This window comes from Megalobrama amblycephala, linkage group LG11 (genome assembly GCF_018812025.1).
Source record: "Megalobrama amblycephala isolate DHTTF-2021 linkage group LG11, ASM1881202v1, whole genome shotgun sequence".
Lineage (NCBI taxonomy): Eukaryota > Metazoa > Chordata > Actinopteri > Cypriniformes > Xenocyprididae > Megalobrama > Megalobrama amblycephala.
The window spans coordinates 10,887,181-10,909,416 of NC_063054.1; the positions used below are offsets into that span (position 1 = coordinate 10,887,181).

The 22,236-nt window shown below is 36.6% G+C and overlaps 1 protein-coding gene across 6 annotated transcripts in view; it reads left to right on the forward strand.

Moving 5' to 3' along the window:
- Positions 1–22,236, forward strand: part of trappc8 (trafficking protein particle complex subunit 8) — a 79,154-nt gene that overhangs the window by 44,400 nt on the left and 12,518 nt on the right. For all 6 annotated transcript variants that reach the window (XM_048208626.1, XM_048208628.1, XM_048208627.1 and 3 more), the window contains 11 exons: positions 2,681–2,847; positions 2,948–3,022; positions 3,122–3,215; positions 3,326–3,483; positions 7,782–8,215; positions 10,608–10,785; positions 12,118–12,214; positions 18,034–18,102; positions 18,405–18,463; positions 18,724–18,927; positions 20,365–20,466. In XM_048208626.1, coding sequence (XP_048064583.1) covers positions 2,681–2,847; positions 2,948–3,022; positions 3,122–3,215; positions 3,326–3,483; positions 7,782–8,215; positions 10,608–10,785; positions 12,118–12,214; positions 18,034–18,102; positions 18,405–18,463; positions 18,724–18,927; positions 20,365–20,466 — 1,637 coding nt within the window. The remainder of the gene's footprint in view (positions 1–2,680; positions 2,848–2,947; positions 3,023–3,121; positions 3,216–3,325; positions 3,484–7,781; positions 8,216–10,607; positions 10,786–12,117; positions 12,215–18,033; positions 18,103–18,404; positions 18,464–18,723; positions 18,928–20,364; positions 20,467–22,236) is intronic.

Here is a 22,236-nt window from a genome sequence, read left to right on the forward strand (position 1 = left end):
TTATTTCATGAAATCTGTAGAAACCGACTGTGAGAACTAATGAAGCGCAGAGACCCTTTCCTGTATTTGACCCTGTTTGCCTCATCAGTGGAATATTCAGTAGTGCAAGTGAAACTAGTATTGATCATAGAAATGAATTAGTTATAATGGATGAACATTCACCTCTCAACACCCCACAGCAAGAGGGGAAGAGTGTAGAGGAACAGGAAGAACCTGCAAACACCCTTTGGTGACCTTGCCATGCTCTTACTTATTTGTATTCCTTGTTAGCAAATATTTCAGCAGCAAAGAACATCAAAGAAAACATGTGAATAAGTAAATATTCCATTCCAGAGGTTTTTTTATGTGAGATCAAGTAGTTATTTGATTGTTGCATATTTTTGATCCTTCTCTGCCTTTTTCTGATGAGGTTTAGACAAGGAAGTCTATGATACCTGGAGAAAGCTGTATGATAGCATTCCAGTTCATTTCAGTGGTTGGTCTAGGTTCTCTCAAATGTACCTGATCTTTGCTCATAGAAACAACAGATATTATATATGAGCCAATCAGACAAGCTGTAAATGTGAGTAATAAAAATAGAGCCGCAGGCAAATTGTCTTGACAGCACTGAATGACATCTCAAGAATGTGCTCAGTCCTTCATTAATGATGTGAAAGACAGGCAACAAGGGAAAATATAAGCCGTTTCATTCTTTTCAATGCTCAGTAAAAATGTTTGCTTGTTTACCAAAAAATCTTCTATAAAATACAGGGCTTAAATCAGTTAAAAATATTTAACTGTTTAAGTGCACACTTTTCTGTAATTTAATCAGGCTTAAATTGCACCTAAAATAAAAAATAAAAATAAAAATATTTTAAATCATATTTGTTTAATCAAGAATTATAATTGCCAATATTGATATTACCACTATTACATAGATTTGTTTGTTTGTTTTAGTTTTTGAGGATAAAATGAGTAACTAATAGCCATGTAGCATTCAAAAGTTTAGGGTCAAATTTAAAAAAAAATTACAAAAAGTTTCTATTTCAAATAAGAAATAATCAGAAATTTTTCTTGAGCATCAAATCAGCATATTAGATTGATTTCTGAAGGATCATGTGACACTAAAGATGCATATGCATTTGAGACTTTAAAAAAAAAAAAAAAAGTAAATTAGGGCTGTCAAACGATTAATCACGATTAATCGCATACAAAATAAAAATTTGAGTTTGCCTAATATATGTGGGTGTACTGTGTGTAATTATTATGTATATATAAATAGAAACACATTCATGTATATATTTGAGAAATATTTACAAGTATATGTATTTATTTATATTTTTATATAATTTATATTATATATATAAATAAAAATATTTTGTACATAACATATTTCTCTTAAATATATACATTAATTTGTGTGTGTGTGTGTGTATATATATATATATATATATATATATATATATATATATATATATATATATATATATATATATATATATATATATGTATATATATATGTATATGTATATGTGTATGTGTATGTATATATATATGTATATATATATGTATATATGTGTGTATATATATATATATATATATATATATATATATATATATATATATATATATATATATATATATATATATATATAATATGTATGTATATATATGTACACATAATAATTACACACAGTACACCCACATATTATGCAAACTCAAACTTTTATTTTGTATGCGATTAATCGCGATTAATCGCGATTAATCGTTTGACAGCCCTAATGTAAATCTAGCTGACCCCAAACTTTTGAATGTTAGTGTATATTTGAAAGTCATAATTAAGGCCTAAACTACAAATAGTCAGATTTTTGTTTCATTTATTAACAAACATTACAGAACATTAGGGCTGCAACCAACGATTATTTTGATAATCGATTAATCTATTATTTTTTTCTTATTATTATTATTTTTTAATGTATTTAAATGTATATTTGTGCTCCGTCTGTTTGACACACATGTGCCCACCGGCGCTCGTTCGTTGAAGTCTAAGTTTAACAAGACCCTTGCTGTTAGAATATGCAAAATGAGAATACTCGCGGGACTTTCTAACATTTACAGATAAGGATATAACCATGAAATGTAAGTTATGCATTCAGATAAACACGTGTCAGAGACATTAAACAGCACACGTGTCGGTCAAAGCATAAATGCGTAAACTTGTTTGAAGGGCTTATAAATGTAAAGTATTCTCATGTTTTGGGCAACTTGAATCATGTTCCTTTCCTGCAGCAACTCACTCGGTGTCCTCCCCTTTTTTATTTTTATATGCGTTTTGTCCATAGAAATGTGTTATTCACTACTGTAAAGTGACGTTTTCCAGGCACACAGTGCAGTCTCAAATAATCAATCAAATTTGTTGTCAATTAAAATCGATAATAATCGATTTTATCGATTAGTTGTTGAAACCCTACACAACATGGTATTTTAACAACGTAACAAAGTAAATATGACAATTGTCACAAATCTTAATAAATATTATGTATATAAACATATATTTTTGTGACGTATCAAACTTCAGGATACTTGAGCCTTTTGCATTTTCACTGTATCAGCTCACTTGGTACATCTTCAGTCATGTATTGTTCTCCTGTCATGTTGTTTGCTATTAATACATTGGCTTCTTTCTCGTTTTGCGTCACAGAACCCATCATTGTGGAGGTGGTTTTCCGTAACCCCTTGAAGGTTCCCTTGGCTCTGTCGGCTCTGTCTCTGGTGTGGAAGTTTACTCTGAAAGACTTCTCAGACCCTCAGGGAGGCACGACTGGAGAAACCATCACCAATGAGAAAGAGGCAGCGTCTTTGAAAGAAGTAAGACTGTTAATCGTCTCTCGGTTCATCGTGCCTGAGGCATCCAGCTTTGAGTTTCTCATCAGTTTGATTAACTTCTGTGCATTTGAATCCGTTCCAGACCACGGCCCTCAATGACATCATTGATACGCAAGTCATTCCAGAGTTCACCATAAGTCCAGAGGAGACCAAAGTGGTTCGAGCACCTTTTCCTCTTCTCTCTCCCTTTCTAGTCTCTCTTTTTTCCCCATTGCTTTAACTGAATTGGCTGTCTCTCTCTCTTCCACTTTCCCAGGCTCGTTTGAAGCTGCTTCCTCGTAAGACAGGAGAGTTGCATGTTCTTGGTGTGGTGTACAACCTGGACACTGGAGAAGTGGGCAACAGTGAAGGTGTAACACAAACGCACATTCTTCGACACACATGTAAACACTGAAACCATCAGTGAATGGGATTTATGTGATGTAACACTAACTGTAGATGTGGTCGGATTGTGCTGCAGGCTCACTGGCCGGTGATCTGATGTGTGTGCGTGGACAGCAGAATCTGGAGATCCAGGGGCCCAGACTCAATGTGACCAAAGAAGAAAAGACTTCCGTCAGATATGGACCAGACCGCCGCCTGGACCCCATTATCACCCCTCCGATGCCCTTACTGGAGGTGTGTTTGAGTCAATCAAAGTTTGACCTTATAGGAATTACCCAAAAATGAAAATTCTGTCATTAATTTCTCCCCCTCATGTTGTTTCAAACCTGTAAGAGCTTTTGTTCATCTTTGGTACACGAAGATGTTTTTTGATTAAATCTGAGAGCTCTCTGTCCCTCCATAGACTGCTACGAAACTTGATCTTTGACTAGGGCTGGGTAAAAAATATTGATTTCTCGATTTTAACCGATTCTCATTTTTATGAAACGCTGTAGCGCCTCAGTTAAAGAGAAGCGGCAGCACGATCGCATGTGAACATCCTCTCCTCCGCTTTAATACCAGTTACAGCGTGAAATAAACATGACTAAACATCGGAAGGGATGTTAAAATATACAGTACAACTTACTGAAATCCGTATCATGTCTCGTGTAATCGCTCAATCAGTGTTTCAACCTCAATAAAGCATTTTTAATAAGACGTCAATAAAACAGCTTGTAAACACGTAACGTCACATTTACCTCAGAAAAACATATTCAGTGACCATAAACTCATTAGTCAGCTAGAAAAATTAACTCTAGAGATCAGCATTCTGATAAATATAGCTATGCATGTTGCATATGTTCATTATAATTGTTCTTCAATATTTAATGAATGTTTGAATAAATCAGTTATGACAGCCACGATTTAAATGTTTATATTAAAAAAAACGAATAGGAGTAGAAATATGATTATGTAAGTCTAAACTTTATTTATTGTAAAAAAAAAAACATCAGTGAGTGTAATTTAAGTGTTTGTATATAAATAAGTTTTAATCTTCAGTATTATTATAGTAGTACCAACTGACTCCCATGTGTAGTTTTTTTCCTCTAGAAAATTTGGCATAAACTGTAACTGATCCAAAATAATCAATATCGCATCAAGTTGAATCAAAGCATGTGAATAGAAATCGAATCGAATCCTGAAAATTGTGTCAATACCAAGCCCTATCTTTGACGCTTAAAGTTCGTAAAGAGATTGTAACACTAATCCATATGAATTGAGTGGTTTAGTCCTAATTTTCTGAAGAGACTTGATCGTATATGTGACCCGAAGATGAACGAAAGTATTACGGGTTTGGAACGTCATGAGGGTGAGTAATTAATGACAGAATTTTCATTTTGGGTGAACTAACCCTTTAAAGTGCCCCAATATATATTGTCTCCTACAATAGATTTACATCATAGACTGTAAAAAAAGATGGACGCCGCGACGCCGCTTCCTTCCATTGTATTGAACTGAAACCAAAACGGACGCCGATGGGCGCTGACATGTTACGCAAAAACGTCAAAAAAAAAAAACCTGGGCATGCGCAGAAACAATCATCAGTGGAGCCCGGAGGCGGAGTCGCGGTATCAAACTTCCGCCCAGGCGGCTGCGTCATCATTGATGTATTTTAAATAGGCTATATAAATTATACGTAATTTAAAATTCTACCTATAAAATAATAGGCTGTTCTGTTTCTAGAGCAATAATATTTTTGAAACAGCAAATTCAGTAGATGAATTCAATATAATATGCCTCTAGAAACTCCCATTTTAAATAAAGGGTTAAACTAACGTTACAGGAGATCGATTGCTGTAGACAGTGCTCTATAATTAGAGTAGGCTATCATTAGTTTTATCCTGCTAATTATTATTTTATACCCATAAAAATAATTATAACTGCCAGATAACGATCACCTGCTTTTTTCCCGTCATGGCTAACGTTAGGTGTGTTTTCTTAACTAATAACATTTATTAATTAGCTTATGAAGTCCACATTTAACATTACAGAGAAAAGCTCAGATATCCATCAGATCCTGTAGGTCAGTTAGTACAGTTTACTGCTGAACAACTCATTTTGTCGGTGTGAAATAACACAGAAATTGAAAATTAATAGTTAGTTATATATCTTCAGTCTCCCCTCGAAGCCTCAACAGTCCTCAGACAAGCTGTCAATCAACTGTGAATCACGATGACACGCCCCGTTTCTATAGCACCAAATTGCTAGCTAAAATCAAACGAACAATTGAATATAAATCGGCGTGATAACAACTACCTTAAATGACCAAAACCCTCTTTCGGAAAATTTTGTTTGAAGCAGAATTTATTTTTATATTTTAACTTAAGTCTCATTCATCTGCATTGAGGGGGCGGGGTTTATGCCCTGTACTGCATCCAGCCTCCAGGGGGCGATCAAAGAGCCCGCAGCTTCACTTTTCAGGACGTACGAGGCACACCCGGTTTACATGCATCCAAGTTAAAAAACACTTGAATTTTCTAGGGCTGTCCTCGACAAAAAAATGTTCTAGTAGACATTAATTTAAGCAATTAGTCGACTAATCACACATCTATATTAATAAAGCGTATAATTCACAATAATAAGCCTAATCAGCACTCACATAAAGCTTGCTACATTCCACCGTTGCACCTTGCCACATTGCAAAAGTAATGATTATGAATGTATGGTGAAAAAACAGCAAGCAGACTGTCTCAACATTTTAGTAATTTATTGCTAATGTTTTCTGTGTTTTCGGCTGCAGAGATTAACTCAACAATGCTGACTCGTCATCTCCGCAGTAGTGTATTCGTCTACATGCACCTTTCATACGGATTGCATAATCTGACAATATTTATTTTCCACTTGAATTGGTTGACAATCTTTTATTTTTCATTTTTGTTTCATTTTGCAACTCCAGAAAATGTTATATCAGGGGTGACCGTATGAACCCTTTTTTGCGCTTTTTAACATTCAAACAAGCGAGCTTCAGGGTACACCTAGAGCTTCTAATGTAGCAAATTCTGTTTTATAAGTTAATTTGTATATGTCAACATACAAATGATATATTTATATATATTTTTTATTAATTAGCTATATTTGAAACTTCCAACCTTTGCTGTCATAATCACTCACAATCTGTTTGTTACCAAATTCTTTAATGATAATGGATTTCATTTTTTGTAACTGTAACACATTGTAAAAAGTAATGATTAAGGACCATTATTTGTATTTTTTTTTTAATTATTTAAATACTCTAACATTGCATGTTTTTAATTAAGAAATTACTGTCACTGCAGCTGTATTTATCATAAACAGCGGTCAAATATCGAAGCGTCTTAAATCCTTCTAATGAATTACAGTTTAAGATTTAATAATATTGATTTAATGCCTGACCCACTACACTGCAGAGGGAAAAAAATCCATAGAAAACGAAAAAGGTATACTGGTAATTTTCTGCCAGGGCATCCGTTCATTTTACGGAAATGTCTTTCACTCCTAAAACAAAACACAGCACAACTTCACAGTGAAATGCCTAATTCAAAATACGGGTAAACACCTGTGAAACATTGACTTTTTAAGAAACATTGAATATCCATTTTTGACTAGCCATTTAGCATAGGCTACAGTAAGTTTCATTTGCTACGAACAGCCAAAATGCAGATTCATCACGTGTCAACTTCATAAGCAAACGAGATTGGGGAAAGGGTTAGTACTGTAAGTTTAATTGGATTTATTTACAAGGTTACGTTTTAAAATGTAAAAAAAATACAAAAATGTGTATCTATTTTGGTGTTAAGAATAAAATTTTTTTTTTTTTAAATCTATAGTAACATCTTGTAGCCGATGGGGGAGCCAGGCTCCCTGCGATCTCCGCCCATGTTCTCTTGTCCAATTTTGGTGAGGCCGTGTGAATTGTATCCTCAATTCCCTGTTCTTAGCTGACAGGAGTGACTCCGGTGTGTCTTCTGCTGCTATCGCCCATCTGCTTGTGCTCTTCTGCATATCTCTGTTGTAACAAGTTGTTATTTGAGTTACTGTTGCCTTTCTACCAGCTGGAACGAGTCTGGCAATTCTCCTCTGACATCAGTAGGGCATTGTTGCCCACAGAACTTACACTACACTTGATATTCTCTCTTTTTCGGACAATTCTCTGTACACCCTGGAGATGGTTGTGCATGAAAATCCCAGTAGATCAGCAGTTTCTGAAATACTCAGACCAGCCCTTATGCCATCAACAACCATGCCACGTTCAGAGTCATTTAAATCACCTTTCCTCCCCATTCTGATGTTCAGTTTGATCATCTTAACCACGTCTACATGGTTGCTGCCATGTGATTGCATCCTCAGCGCTTGTATACACAGTGATTTGAACGTTTATGGCATCGGTTTTACTCTATATATACTGAAATTGATGGTTCTTGGCGAGAACAAGCTACATGTGCACCAGAATTTATGCAAGGAATCAGTTCTTTCTTAGACAAACCGTGTAATCACTATTTCTCTTTTCCCCCCAGGTGTTTTTCATTAACTTCCCTACTGGTTTATTGTGTGGCGAGATCCGAAAAGCGTGGGTGGAGTTTGTGAACGTGAGTGCGGTCCCTCTCACCGGTCTTCGGGTGGCATCCACACACCCAGAGTTCTTCACGTTTGGGAGTGCCACCTCCGACCTCACCCCAGTGACCCCCACAGCAGCAGAGCACTGCTCCGCCTACAAGACTGTGTCCATGCCCCCGTCAGCGGCCACCGTGACGCTCGTGTCACCAGCAGTGTTCGGGGTCACCAGCGGTGACCGGCCGGTGGTGGCAGAGATTCCCCTGACACGAGGTGTGTTGGGACCAGGGGAGGCGTTACAGATCCCACTGTGGCTTAGGGGGCCTGACCGAGAGGGTGTCCATGAAATCAACTTCCTGTTTTACTATGAGAGTATAGAGAAGACTGCCAAACTCAGGTACATGGACATTTACACATTTACTAATAATGGACAATAAAAAGAACTAGACTGGGTTTGTTTGTTTGAGAAGGTTTCCTCAGGCAAGTGTAGCTTCCTTGGCTGTATTCTATGGAAGCTTGTTTCCGCCACTAAATAAAAAAAATAAAAAAGGTGGTTGCGACTTTTTATCTCACTCTTCTGACTTTTTCTCACAATTGCGAGATATAAACTCATAACTGCGAATTATAAAGTCAGAATTGTAAGATATAAATCCGATATAAGTCCGATTGTGGGGTGTGTGTGTGTGTGTGGGGTGTGTGTGGGGGGTGTGTGTGGGGGTGTGTGTGGGGTGTGTGGGGGGTGTGTGGGGGGGGGTGTGGGGGTGTGTGTGTGTGTATATATATATATATATATATATATATATATATATATATATATATATATATATATATATATATATATATATATATATATATATATATATATATATACACACACACACACACATAGACACATAGATAGATAGATAGATATTAATTGGTACCAGCAGGTATTGAAAATTTACTTGTGTGTGCTCAATTACTTCATTTTAAAATGTAGATTACCTTTGCTGTCATCTAACACTCACTTCAAGATAAAATTGAAAACACTAATATTAATTTAATAACACTGTTAAATGTGATCTTAAGAAAATCCCAAGATGAGTTTCATTTTTATGCTGTACATTTTTATGCTGTTGTGAAGCCTAAATTCACTTGTAGCATTCAAAACGCTTCATATATATAATGTAATAGTTATAAATTTATGTATCTAGAGGTGTTTTAGTCACTTGACAGTGAATTGCTGTAATGTAAAAAATATATAAAAGTACTTTATGATTTAGTTAAACAAACAATACATTCTGTAAGTAAGCTACTTTACCTGTGAATACAGTTGTTTCTAGTTAAAAGAAGGGCTGTGTATTGCAAAGAATCTGGCGATACGATAAGTATCACGATACAGGGGTTACGATCCGATATATTGTGATATATTGCGATACTGTAAGAAAGGCGATATATTGCAATATTTCTTGTTTTTTTTGTTTTTTTAGAAAGAGGATCTAATTTTAGAAAAAATGGTCATAAAGAACACACCACCATATGCATAAAACCTGAAAACAACTTTATTTTATTTAATCGATACAGTATCATTTGCATTTATATCACTAATCACTATTTTGTGCAATCTAAGGGAAAATAGTAAAGTGACTGCAGGAATTTTTAGGTGTAACAGTTATATGTTTTAAAGGTTCACAGCAGTTTTTAATTTCTAAACTATTTAACAGCTGTCTATTGTATAAAGTGCTATTTAAATAAACATGTCTTCACTGAAGTGCTGAACAGAGTTGATGCAAACATATCCACATAGCTATGATCAGATGCTTTCTGCTGTCACCGCTGTCATTTTTGTTGTATTTGTTGTATTTTGAGTAAAAAGTGCAGTAACGTTACATAGTCTATCGAATGACTCTCTCAGGAGTGCGGATGGCATCGGGATATTAAGTGAGCTCTGAGATTCAAAGCGTTTCCCGAGTTTTAGATTATAACATGGCCTATTTTGCAAACAGCTGACTCTAGTCGATCTCCTTAATGGTTTCTTTATAGTTAAAGCCAAAATGAGTCCACACACTTCAGCTCTGTATACCGCGGGAGCAGAATAATTCTATCGTCTTGTGAGCTGGGTTTGCTAATGCCAACACTATTGATGCACCTCGCGCTTCTCCGGCTACGCGTCAGTTTACGTTCTGAGATAACACTGACATCGAGTGGTTGGGTTTAAACCGAACACAAACCTAAGAATATTGGATGTTAATAAATAAATATCGATGCAGTGTTTTTGAGAATCGATACAGTATCCCCAAACATAATATCGCGATATTCACATGTATCGATATTTTCTTACACCCCTAATTAAAAGGATGCTATTTTATAGAGACCCACAAAATGACAGCATTTATGGGTATTGACAAACTGATAACCAAGTAGAAATTTGTAAATATTGGTAAGAAAGCCATAGCTTTGTGGGTAGTGTGTAACTTTGAGTCATGGTTTGTGGTCCTTTCCTCCACCCCATTCCTCTCTCTCCTTGACTCTTCTATCTAATAAAGGAAAAAGCCCAAAAATGTAACTCATACTGCATATAGAGGGTTAAAGACGGTTTCATTTCCTTTCATTTGCTATTTTTGATGCTGAGCAATTTTGTTTTAATGCTGTTAAGTGGATGATGTTCAAACATGAGCACATATGTTTTCATTTGAAAATTTTCTGTCTGGCGTTTAACGAGGACTAATTGTCCTATAACGTCATTTAGTGTTTGATAATGTATCACACGACATCCAGTGACTCATCTTTACTTTCTCTGAATCTTTTAGTCACAGGGTCCTTCGGCACACAGCTTTCATCTGCGCAAGTCGCTCTCTCAGCGTCAGAGCCACGGTCAGCCGCAGCAACACGCTGCATGGCAGAGAGAGAGAGACAGAGGAGGGCAGAGGAAGGGAGGAGAAGAACGGCAGCATGCTGGTCTTTGTAGACGTGGAGAACATTAACACGGTGAGCGCTTTCCCACACACGGACGACTCGTGCAGAGCTGCTGTCTTTTTTTTTTTTTTTTTGTTAATACTTTCTCTTTTTGCACTTTCTGATATGCATAAACACTGAGGCATTAGGGATGCACAGATATTAAAATTATAATATAGTAATAAAATAATAAACTTATATCTAAATAAATTAAAATAAATTTAACAACTAAAATGAAGCGTTTTGAATGCTACAAGTGAATTTAGGCTTCACAACGTTATAATGTACAGCAGAAAAATTAAACTCATCTTGGGATTTTCTTAAGATCACATTTAACAGTGTTATTAAATTATTATTAGTTTTTTCAATTTTATCTTGAAGTGAGCGTTAGATGACAGCAAAGGTAATCTACATTTTAAAATGAAGTAATTGAGCACACACAAGTAAATTTTCAATACCTGCTGGTACCAATTCATATCTATCTATCTATCTATCTATCTATCTATCTATCTATCTATCTATCTATCTATCTATCTATCTATCTGTCTATCTGTCTATCTGTCTATCTAACTATCTAACTATCTATCTATCTATCTAATTCTCCTAAACTTGACTTTTTCCATGCAGATTAAGAAAACACCTCATAAGCAGGCCTGTCAAAATGAATAAATATAAATGAAAATAAATTTATGACGTGCAGAGTAATTACATTAAGTACAATTAATCACTTATATCAATATTTGTTGAGAAAAGCCTCCAAATAAAGATGATTGTTATTGTGTCAGACAAGTAAAGCATTGAATAGACATTTTTAAAAATAAGAGTATTATTATAATATATTATATTATATTAATTACTTATATTGTATTTAATTGTTGTGTATTGTATCAAATGGCTTTAGAAATATATTATATTATAATACAGTATATTATATTATATTATATATATATATATTATATTATATTATATTATATTATATTATATTATATTATATTATATTGCAGTATATTGTATTGTTGTGTACTATAATGACATGGCTTTAGAAGATTATATTTATTATATTATATTATATTATATTATATTATATTATATTATATTATATTATATTATATTATATTATATTATTTTATATTAGTTACTCCCTCTCTAAATTATATAGTAGTGTAGTGTATATTACTCTATATTATATTAGTATTGTATTGGCATATTAATTTGACAGCCCAAATCACTGGTCTTGGTACATTCCCCACCCATTCCTCTGTGATCTGAGTTGATTTCTCTGTGGAGATAAGCTTAATCTCATCTTTTGAATGTGTTGATTTGAATCTCTCTCTCTCTCTCTCTCTCTCTCTCTCTCTCTCTCAGAGTGAAGCAGGTGTTCGTGAGTTCCACATTGTTCAGGTGTCCAGCAGCAGTCGGCAATGGAGGCTACACAAGTGCATCAACCCTGTGGGAGATAAAGGTATGAATCCTCTAGAATGCTTTGGGGAAAATGCACTTAGTCTCTTAGCAGTCACTTTTATTCCTCCCACCGCCACCTGGGGTGTTAAGTGTTTTGCTCAACATTGCTTGATAGACTGTGGATTGCTCCTTTAAAGGAAGTAGTTCACCCAAACATTGAATTGGGTTCCAAACCATTTTTTTTCTTCTGTCCACCACAAAAGGAGATGTGTTTATGTCCACACTATGTCCAAAAGTGAATAATGGTGGTCCTTCATAAATCATATGTATTTTTTTTCTTTTGTCCTTTCTACTCATCTCATCTTGAGCTCAGGATAATAATGATTTTGATTCTTCTCCTTGGCACTTATTAAGGTTTTTTAGTTACTATGGATACAGTGACTGCATTCAGGTGCTGAATATAACTGGTCCTGCTGACTGAGATCATAGTGGTGATGAAATTGTTTCTGTGTGTATGATTGCATGTGTAGATATTTCTTCTAAGGGTTGGAAGAATGGTCAGCCAGAAACTGACTAATTTATCTAGATTTTTTTGATGCAAATTTGTGATACCACTAGGACACAATAATTGCCATTAATCTCATATTTCCATACAATTTTCTTTCAAAATGAAATTTATATCCCTTGTTATATCCCTTAATAAAAAAATCGGTTTTAATGTCCGCTGAGGAAAGCGATATCGTTGTCTTTGTCCTTTTAAAGGATTTTCCCATGATGGGAAATATCCTGGAATATTGATCTGGTCAGTTAAGTAGCAGAGGAGCTACTTAACTGAAACTGATTAAGAACTCCCTGTTCTTAATCAGTTTCAGCTGCTTTGGTGTTAATAAAATTAACAACAGGTGCACTAGATGGGCAACAATGATGACAAAGACGACCCACAAAACAGGAATGGTTTTACAGGTGAAGGCCACGGACATTTTTTTTTTATCCTATTCATCTTTTCTGACTGTTTTTCACTAGTTTAGCATTTGGCTACGGTCAGTGTCACTACTGGTTGCATGAGGCGATACCTGGACCCTACAGAGGTTGCACAGGCAGTCCAGCTCCTCCAGGATGGCACATCAACACATGCCTTTGCCAGAAGGTTTGCTATGTCTCCCAGTACAATCTCAAGAGCTTGGAGGAGATTCCAGGAGACAGGCAGTTACTCTAGGAGAGCTGGACAGGGCCATAGAAGGTCCTTAACCCATCAGCAGGACCGGTTTCTGCTCCTTTGTGCAAGGAGGAACAGGATGGACACTGCCAGAGCCCTACAGGCCACTGGTGTGAATGTCTCTGACCAAACAATCAGAAACAGACTTCATGAGGGTGGCCTGAGGGCCTGACGTCCTCTAGTGGGCCCTGTGCTCACTGCCACTGGCACCCTGTGCTTTTCACAGATGAGAGCAGGTTCACACTGAGCATGTGACGGACGTGAAAGGGTCTGGAGAAGCCGTGGAGAATGGTGGTGGGTCAGGCTAGACAATGGCACCCAGACTGCCATTAGGTTTCGGGATGGACCCATTGTCAGACCCTACGCTGGTGCAGTGGGTCCTGGGTTCCTCCTGGTGCACGACAATGCCCGGTCTCATGTGGCGAGAGTATGCAGGCAGTTCCTGGAGGATGAAGGAATTGACACCATTGAATGGCCCCCACACTCACCTGACCTAAATCCAATAGAACACCTCTGGGACATTTTGTTTCGGCCCATCCGACGCTGTCAGGTTGCACCTCAGACTGTCCAGGAGCTCAGTGATGCCCTGGTCCAGATCTGGGAGGAAATACCCCAGGACACCATCTGTTGTCTCATTAGGAGCATTCCCCGATGTTTTCAGGCATGCATACAAGCAAACTACTGAGTACCATTTTGAGTTGCTGCAAAGAAATTTCAGCATAATGGACTAGCCTGCTGCATCATTTTTTCACTTTGATTTTCAGGGTGTCTTTGAATTCAGTCCTCTGTAGTTTGATAATTTTCATTTCCATCAAATGATGTGGCATCCTTTCGTTCCTAACACATTACCCAGTCCACATCAGTATAGATATCCAGCATGATATTTTTCCCCATTGAGATCTTCAAAGTGTTCCTTTAATTTTAAAAATGTTCAAAGTTTTCAAAGTGTTCCTTAAAATTAAAGGAACGCTTTGAAAACTGCCTTTATTTTAGAAAAGGGGAAATCATGATGTTTGGGGAACCTTGGTTTCAAAATTTTGAAAGCCCCTGCTTCAGATAAACCACCAACTAGTGAGTTTTAATATGTGGATTTGCACGTTTCTAGTACTAGTTTCTTTGAAGTATCACACAGATCTTTCTTTAAAGTGCTGTGTAAAGTACAACATGTTCCTGAATCAACATCTTTGTTAATCTTGGAACAACATTCCAATCAAGCAATCAGATTTGAGGGACAAGTTTATAGTTTACCAAGTTTAGGCTTACAACCAGGTTTGGGTGCTTTTACATCATTTCACTCTGATTTTAGGGATAATTGATGGGTAGGGTTAGGTTTAAGGGTAGGGTTATGGTTAACACTAAATCTTTGGACAGGGATGTTGTTCCAGGATCAACAAAATACAGTATGTTGATCCAGGAACAAGTCTTATTCGGCAAAATCAGGGTGACTGTTTAGAGGGCGATCTGCCTATATAAATCCATATATACCGGCAGCACTGTGAATATTGATGAAGAGGAATTTGATTGCATGCCAGCAGGGCGGGCAAAATATCAAAAGAAGCTGGGAACACAACAAACACACAATGATACACACTGTGACCAGCAGCCCTTAAAGGGGTCATGAACTGCATTGGTTTATTGTTTTATAATGTTTCCTGGGGTGCACTTATAATGTTAGTATGCTTTTTACATCCAAAATTGTCATAATTTATAAATAAAAGGCATTTTTCCTACACTGATTTTTAGCCCTCTGGTTTGAACGCTCCGTTTTAAGGGGCGTGTCTGCTGTGAGACTTCAGTGTAAACGCCCACTGCTGTGATTGGCTGACATCTTTGCATATGAAATAGCCAAGTATTATTCTCTCTTGTAGCACGTTTTTACTATTACAGCTCTCAAGCTTAACTAATCGTGAAAAGTGTTGCATTACATTTAGATCTATGGCATTATATTTAGATCGTGGCATGAAAGGTTGCAGAGATGAACACTGTGTAGCCGATCACAGACAATGTTGAGCGCATGAAAGCAGTGATCTCGTCCTTGCAACTCAATTTTTGTACACTAACAAATGCTTTCATTTTCACTAACAGTGCAAACGCGATATAACTAAAAGATAAGGTGAATAAAAGGGGAGTTTTGCGCGTCAGTCACGATAAACTCGCGCTGTTTGATTGACAGCTTCAGCGTGCGCTGCTCCAACGATTGCAAAGGGAGCTTTCTTTGATTGCTTTCTTTATAGAATTTAATTACCATTAAATGACAGATTATTTTCATCCTACCAAGAGAAACAACACAAGTTGACGTTTAGTCAAGGGTTTGATTTACTGACACAAAGATCATCTGACTGAACATGAGTCATTAATATCAGATCAGGCAGGGCGGGGCTAAACAGGCAGTGATGAAGTAGGCGTTGATCTTCTTCTGCAGAGGAGGTGCTTGCTGCCCTTTGACGTCATAGATCCCCACTTTGTAAATCCTGTCGTTTGCAGGGTCTGGTGTCAATTAAAACTTATTGGACTAACAAGGAAGTTTTCAGCTCTAAAACTTACAGAATATTCTTAAAGTATGATGACCTCTTACATGTCAAAAGCTCAAGGAAAATTTGATTTCTCAGTTCATCACCCCTTTAAGTGGCCCATTGAAAGTGGTTCACATTGCGTTTGTGTTGAGTCATCTGTATGGGTGCACTGACACCTTAAAGAGTGTGAAACGCAAGCTCGTACACACCCTGCAGAGAGTGATGCAGCAGCTCTGAAATGCTGAGATGAAATTAGGTCATGTTCAAATTGTGCTGAGTTTGTGAAACATCCAGCCACATGCACTTTAGTGGCTTACTAAACTGCAAATTGAATCCTGTGCATGTGCTCGTTTCATAGCTTCACCTTCAGATGGGTAAATAAATGGCATTATGTGAAAGTGTAAATTAACACATGGCTTGAAAATAATGCATTTTTAACCGAGAGCAACACTTCCAAGGCTAAATCTGTGTCTGCTTGTTAAGTGTGTGAACTTGAAAAATCAGTCTTCTGTCTCACACAGAAGCCTCCATCGCCTTTTGGAAGTTCTTTAATTCAGTAGTTTTTATTTATTTATTTATTTATTTAATTAATAAGTTTGATGGAACAGAGTGACTTTAACCTGAGGGGATGATGGAGGACGGACCTGCAGCTACAAACAAATAATGAATGCTGCCTTGTTGTTAGTCTGTGGGATTGAAAGACCTTGAGTTCTGAAGATATAATCTGAAAGTTTGATGTGTTTATTACAACGGCTGATGGATTGATTGTTAACCGAAAAATGAAAATTCTGTCATCATGTACTCAAGGACATATCATTCAGAACCAATAAGACTTTTGTTCAACTTCAAAACACAAATGAAGATGTTTTTTAACGAAACCTGAAAGATTTCTGGCCGAGAGCTGTGGGAGCTGAACGAGGCCGCTGGAGCGATTGCTAAGAGAGACGAGCACGACACACGGCTTGAGAGCAGCGGGACTTTTATTATGCTGCAGTCGCCACTTCCGCTTCTTCTGGTCAAGTGTATGTGGAGTAGCGCACCACTGTTTATCATATTAGATACATTCTCCGAGGCATAAAAACATGGTACTTGCGGAAAATTAAGAAAACGAGATTCAAACGTGTTGAGCTATATTATAATGATTAGTTTTCTGTCCATAAATGTATCCAAACAGTTGCTCACCTGTCTAATAAAACATATAATGTATTAAAGCGTCTTTGGTGTTTCCATGGAACCACAAAACTTGAAATCGAGGATAACGCAGGCATGATGTCAATGATAGGCAAAGCATGGACATGGTCTGGTTAAAATTGCTTATTTCTCTGGATTTAAACATTCTTAGAAACATCTGGGATAATGCAAGTACTCAAGTCAACAAAATATATAACACTGTTATAGTCGTTTTTGTATATTTTAATCCAAAAATCGTACATATCGTGCCTTTTAAATATGCACAAACACAAATGAGATATGAGAGCTATGACAGAGAAGATTTCTGTAAATAATGATTTTTTGGGGTGGAATGATCTGGTGTGACATCATTTTGAACAATATCAGGCCAAAACAAAGTTCGTTTGTATTCAGTTTTGGGAATTCAGTTCGGAGTGAATGAAAACATGGACACTCTGGAGTGTTGCTTTATAGTAGTTCTAATTGAAAGCAACACTGTTTTTTCATACTGTAAAGCTGATTTCTAAAGAATTTATAAAGCAATCCTGGCATTAAATACCTCAGGTATTTCAAGCTTTTTAATAAATCTTATAAAATAAATCTTTCCAGTGAGTATACTGGGGCCTTTACACACACAAAACTGTCATGTGGCTTATGAAAATATATGCAATTGTGACCAAAGTTGAATATACATTCAGTAATACTGAATATGTTGTTCAAGGTGGTCTAATGTGTGCCTACTTAAAACTTGTCCTTTGAAGCAATAATAAAGAAACAAGGAAAATGCCTTGCATTCATCAATGGACTTTGAAATTCTGAACTTGCTTAATTAACTGGCCCTGACATCGAAACTGTTTTTTTTTTGTTTTGGGGCCTATGATGTGGGAGCATCAAATAGAGGATACGTGGGATACTGAGGATACTGAGAATACGTGGATGAACGCTCATCTTTTTTTCCTTCATTTCATGTTGTGTCTGCAGACTCTAAGCTGGCCAGCAGGGAGAGGGGCAAGCTGTGCTTCAAAGCCACCAGATGCAGAACAGAGGATGGTAAGGCTTCCAGTACATGCACATATACACAAACCCTCACAGCCTCATCCTTAGCAGATCATGTGACAGCTGCATAAACTTCGACGGAAACGCATCCGTCATGAGTATGTGTCTACAGCTGGGTTTCCAAACAATTTTCTTATTCTATTAGACGATGTGCATAAACTTGGATAGATAGAATCACGTGTTATCAAATATATTTCTAGATATGACTTTGCATCCACAATCACAGCTGCTTGAAATGAAAACGTTAACACACTGATGTTTGAACATGCTGACTTTTATTGTTCTCAATGTCTCAGCTACTTCAGATGCAGCAGAAAAATACACCTTTGCCGACCTCAACCTTGGCAATGAACAAGTAAGAAAGCCCTTTTGTTCTCACTGCTAGTTCAACAATTTTGACTGAAATAAAATTTTAGTGAATCAATTCATCAGTGATTGATTCATCCCGACTGGCAGACGATGAACTCAAGATAACACACTTGAGCACTGAACTAAACACTGAAGTGCCCACTAAAGGGCATGATTTTCGTGAATTACTTCTTGATTAAGTGTCACTGACTTATCGATTGTCCTCGGCATATTTCTCACTTTTTTTCCTTTTCCTCTTTTCATTAGATTGTCAGCTCTACCACTCCATGTGCTGATTTTTTCTTCCGGAGGAGTCTGCCTGCTGAACCCAGGAGAGGAGGCGTGTCCGCTGGCGGTGCTAGTCAAATGCAGAGACACAACCTCCCGCCTCAGAGCGGGATTGATGAGAATGTTACAAACATCATCAGAAAATGCAGCGAAGTAGAGCTTGACATCATCGTCCTTTGGAAGGTAATAGTACACAAACATCAGTACCTCGGTACTGAAGTACACAAAATAAATCTACTTCAGCTAATGCTGTAAACTATATACAGGAAGCCCTTTCTTGCACATTACTATAATATTACAGGTTGTAAGTTAACAACAGAGCCCAAACTATTAAATGTATTATTTATTTTTTGATATAATAATAATAATAATAATAATAATAATAATAATAATAAACACTCAAAAAAAAAAATCTAATTATACAATTATTTTTCTACTCCAATTCATTTTTGAAATATGATCATTCACACAGTTACTGTCATAATTTGTTTTCATGACACATTTAAATATTAAATAAGACATTACTAACAGGTAAAGTAAATATAATGAATATATAAGCTAATATAGTGCATATATTTAGTGAAATGATCTCTAGTGAACTAACATGCTGTGGACATTAATTGACTTGCCTGAGGTAGATGTAATGCTACATGATATATTATTCTCAAGCTGTTTTACTGATGTGTTTTTGTGGTTGAAACACTGGTTGAGAGATTACACGTAAACATATCTATGCATAGATCATCTGTTCTTCTTCTGTGCTTTTTCCTGTTTTGCCGGTTAGCAAACAACATTGCATTACCACACCCTGCCCCCTTCTGGATTAGAGTGTGGATCGCCTGTGACCAACTGTATTCATTGTCTGTACTTGACGGTTCGGGACGAATACATGTTCCGTTACACCCCTAAAATATATACATTTTTAATTTTTTATATTTTGGGGCGGTTAAATAATTTTAAAGTTATTTTATTTGTCTATAAAACAATTATTAGGACTATCAGAGTTAACAATGTTAACCTAAGGTATTAATTAAATGTCTAAGGCAGTATTTTATGATTTACCTAATAGCACAATAACACTTTTAACAAATTTGATAATATGACTTTCTTATTCTTTCTGTTTCCTGAGGACTGTTCAGAAATCATGAGATTAATGATGATGATTCTGTTAACAGCACTACTTTTTAACAGTAAGATGGACAGTCCAAATCTGCATATAGTTTTTGTTCCTCCAATAGGAATATGTCACCTTCCATCAGTACATCCATCATACAGTTAATAATTAATTTTTGTAAACACTTCAACTGATTCAACTGGCCCCTGGGAAATTTCTGTTTGAGACTGGTTTAAACCCTTTATTAGAACATGATTCCTAAAAATATTACCAGCAACTTATGTTTTTTCGCCAAACTTATTGACTTGATTATTTTGCACTTAGCAAGTGTTGGTTTTGGATCAATACACTGGGCTTTAACACTACTGGTGTTAATGGCTTTTACTGTCAATAGAAAATCGTCACTTTTATCACACAGAACTTTTGTTGTAATTAATGCTTGGTGACACTACTGAAGATTTAAGGTCAGAATGTCATTGTTTTAATCATGCGATGTATTGTTTTAGGCATATGTTGTGGAGGATAACAAGCAGCTCATTTTAGAGGGGCAGCTTCATGTTGCACTGCAAACCATTGGCAAAGAGGCCTGCTCGCTCTCACAGAAAGAGGTACTTCACCTACAGTACACAATATCTCACAATGTCACTCTTTTGCTATTCAGCTTTTCACATGGGTGCTTTATAAATGTACATAAATATAGCGTCACTCCATAGAGAATATAGTCACTTCCTCTAGTGCAGGAGACCACTGTATCTTTTCAACGAGACTTGGTGAGTGTATACTTACTTATATGACCAAATAATATTTTGTGTGTGTTTTGAATTGTCCTTCACTGACAGACCAAGGCCCTGTTTACACCTGGTATTAAGATGCGTTTTTGTCGATCGGATCACAAGTGGACAATGCTACAGGTGTAAACATGGTCTAAAATGTTTTGAAGTAGTTAAAAACGCATTCGAATGAATTGCTCTCATAGTGTAGATGCTTATGTGGTCGAATGTGTTCAAATAGCCACTAAAGACCGCCTACTCTCCGCCTGTTGACCAAATGTGTAAACATTATGGGAAGCGCACTAACCAGACCGGATTTAAACTTTGTCGGCTTCGCTCACCATTCCTGATTTCTAACACACACACTCAGCATTCGGAGCGGTCTATCAGAGCAGAAACGAAAGCTGATGCTCTCTGTGTGTTTTTCCGTCATCTCTGGTCGCATTCATATGTAAATTGCGTGAGTTTCATCCATTAGATCGAAAGATCTGAAAAAACCCATACATTTACCCATCCATAAACCATCCCCTTGAAGAAATCCGGACAGAAGTGCTTGAAGGTGGAAAACAAATCTCTCCCTCGTGTACTTATGATCCAATCGACCAAAACGCATCTTAATACCAGGTGTAAACAAGATGTCCTCATCTTAGTACATTCAGGTTAAGCGCTCAATTGAATGAACACAAAATGAGATTTGCTAATAAATAGATTGCCCTTTTTTTTAGTGTATCAGTGAAAGATCCAAACTCAAAGTAACAATTCTCAAAACTTTATAATATTTTATGCACATGTTTTAAATGTAATTGCAAATAAATGTCCTGGCCTATGTGGGCCCTACAAATGACCTGGCTGTCTAAGTTTTGGCCTATAACTTTAAAATGTCTTGTCATCTGACGCTGCAAGAAAATTGAAGAAGCTGATGATACATGGGGCAAATTTTTGAGCAATGTTACCGAGCGATGTTGCTCGGGCACTTTCCTATTGAGAATGGTTAACAAATTTCGATCTAAAGTATCCAGATAGAAATTTGTTGCCCATTCTGAATGGGAAAGTGCCCGAGCAACATTGCTCAAAAAGTTGCCCCGTGTATCATTACCTTTTTATGTAGTCTCATAAAGTAGGGTTGGAAATCAAATTTTATTGATTTTAGTGAACTGATTCATCACCGAAGATTCTTTGATTCTTCCCAACTGGCAAACGGTTAACTCAAGATAACGCACTTGAGCACTGAGCTAAATCACTGAAGGCATGCCTTTCGTGAATTACTTTCTGATTAGGTCCATCAGAGATCAAACCAACTCATTATAGAGAGGTCAAAGAGATTTTAATTCATGGCTGTGTTCATCTCTCGTTATAGCTCAAGTCATGGACATCAGAATTGTTAAAGCATTTGTTGACACTCTCTCTTCAAGTTGTTTTTATGTGCTTGATGTGTCAGGAGTGTATCAGAGCCTTGATACTTTTCTAGGGCATGAGTAGTTATAAAGGCACATTGAAGAATGTGAATAAATAAATAATTTCAGTCTCCTGACCTTGCAGCGTGGGGAAAAGTGCACGAATATTCTGGCTTTTTTTTTTTTTTTCTTTTCTTTTTTTATGAAGAAGGGT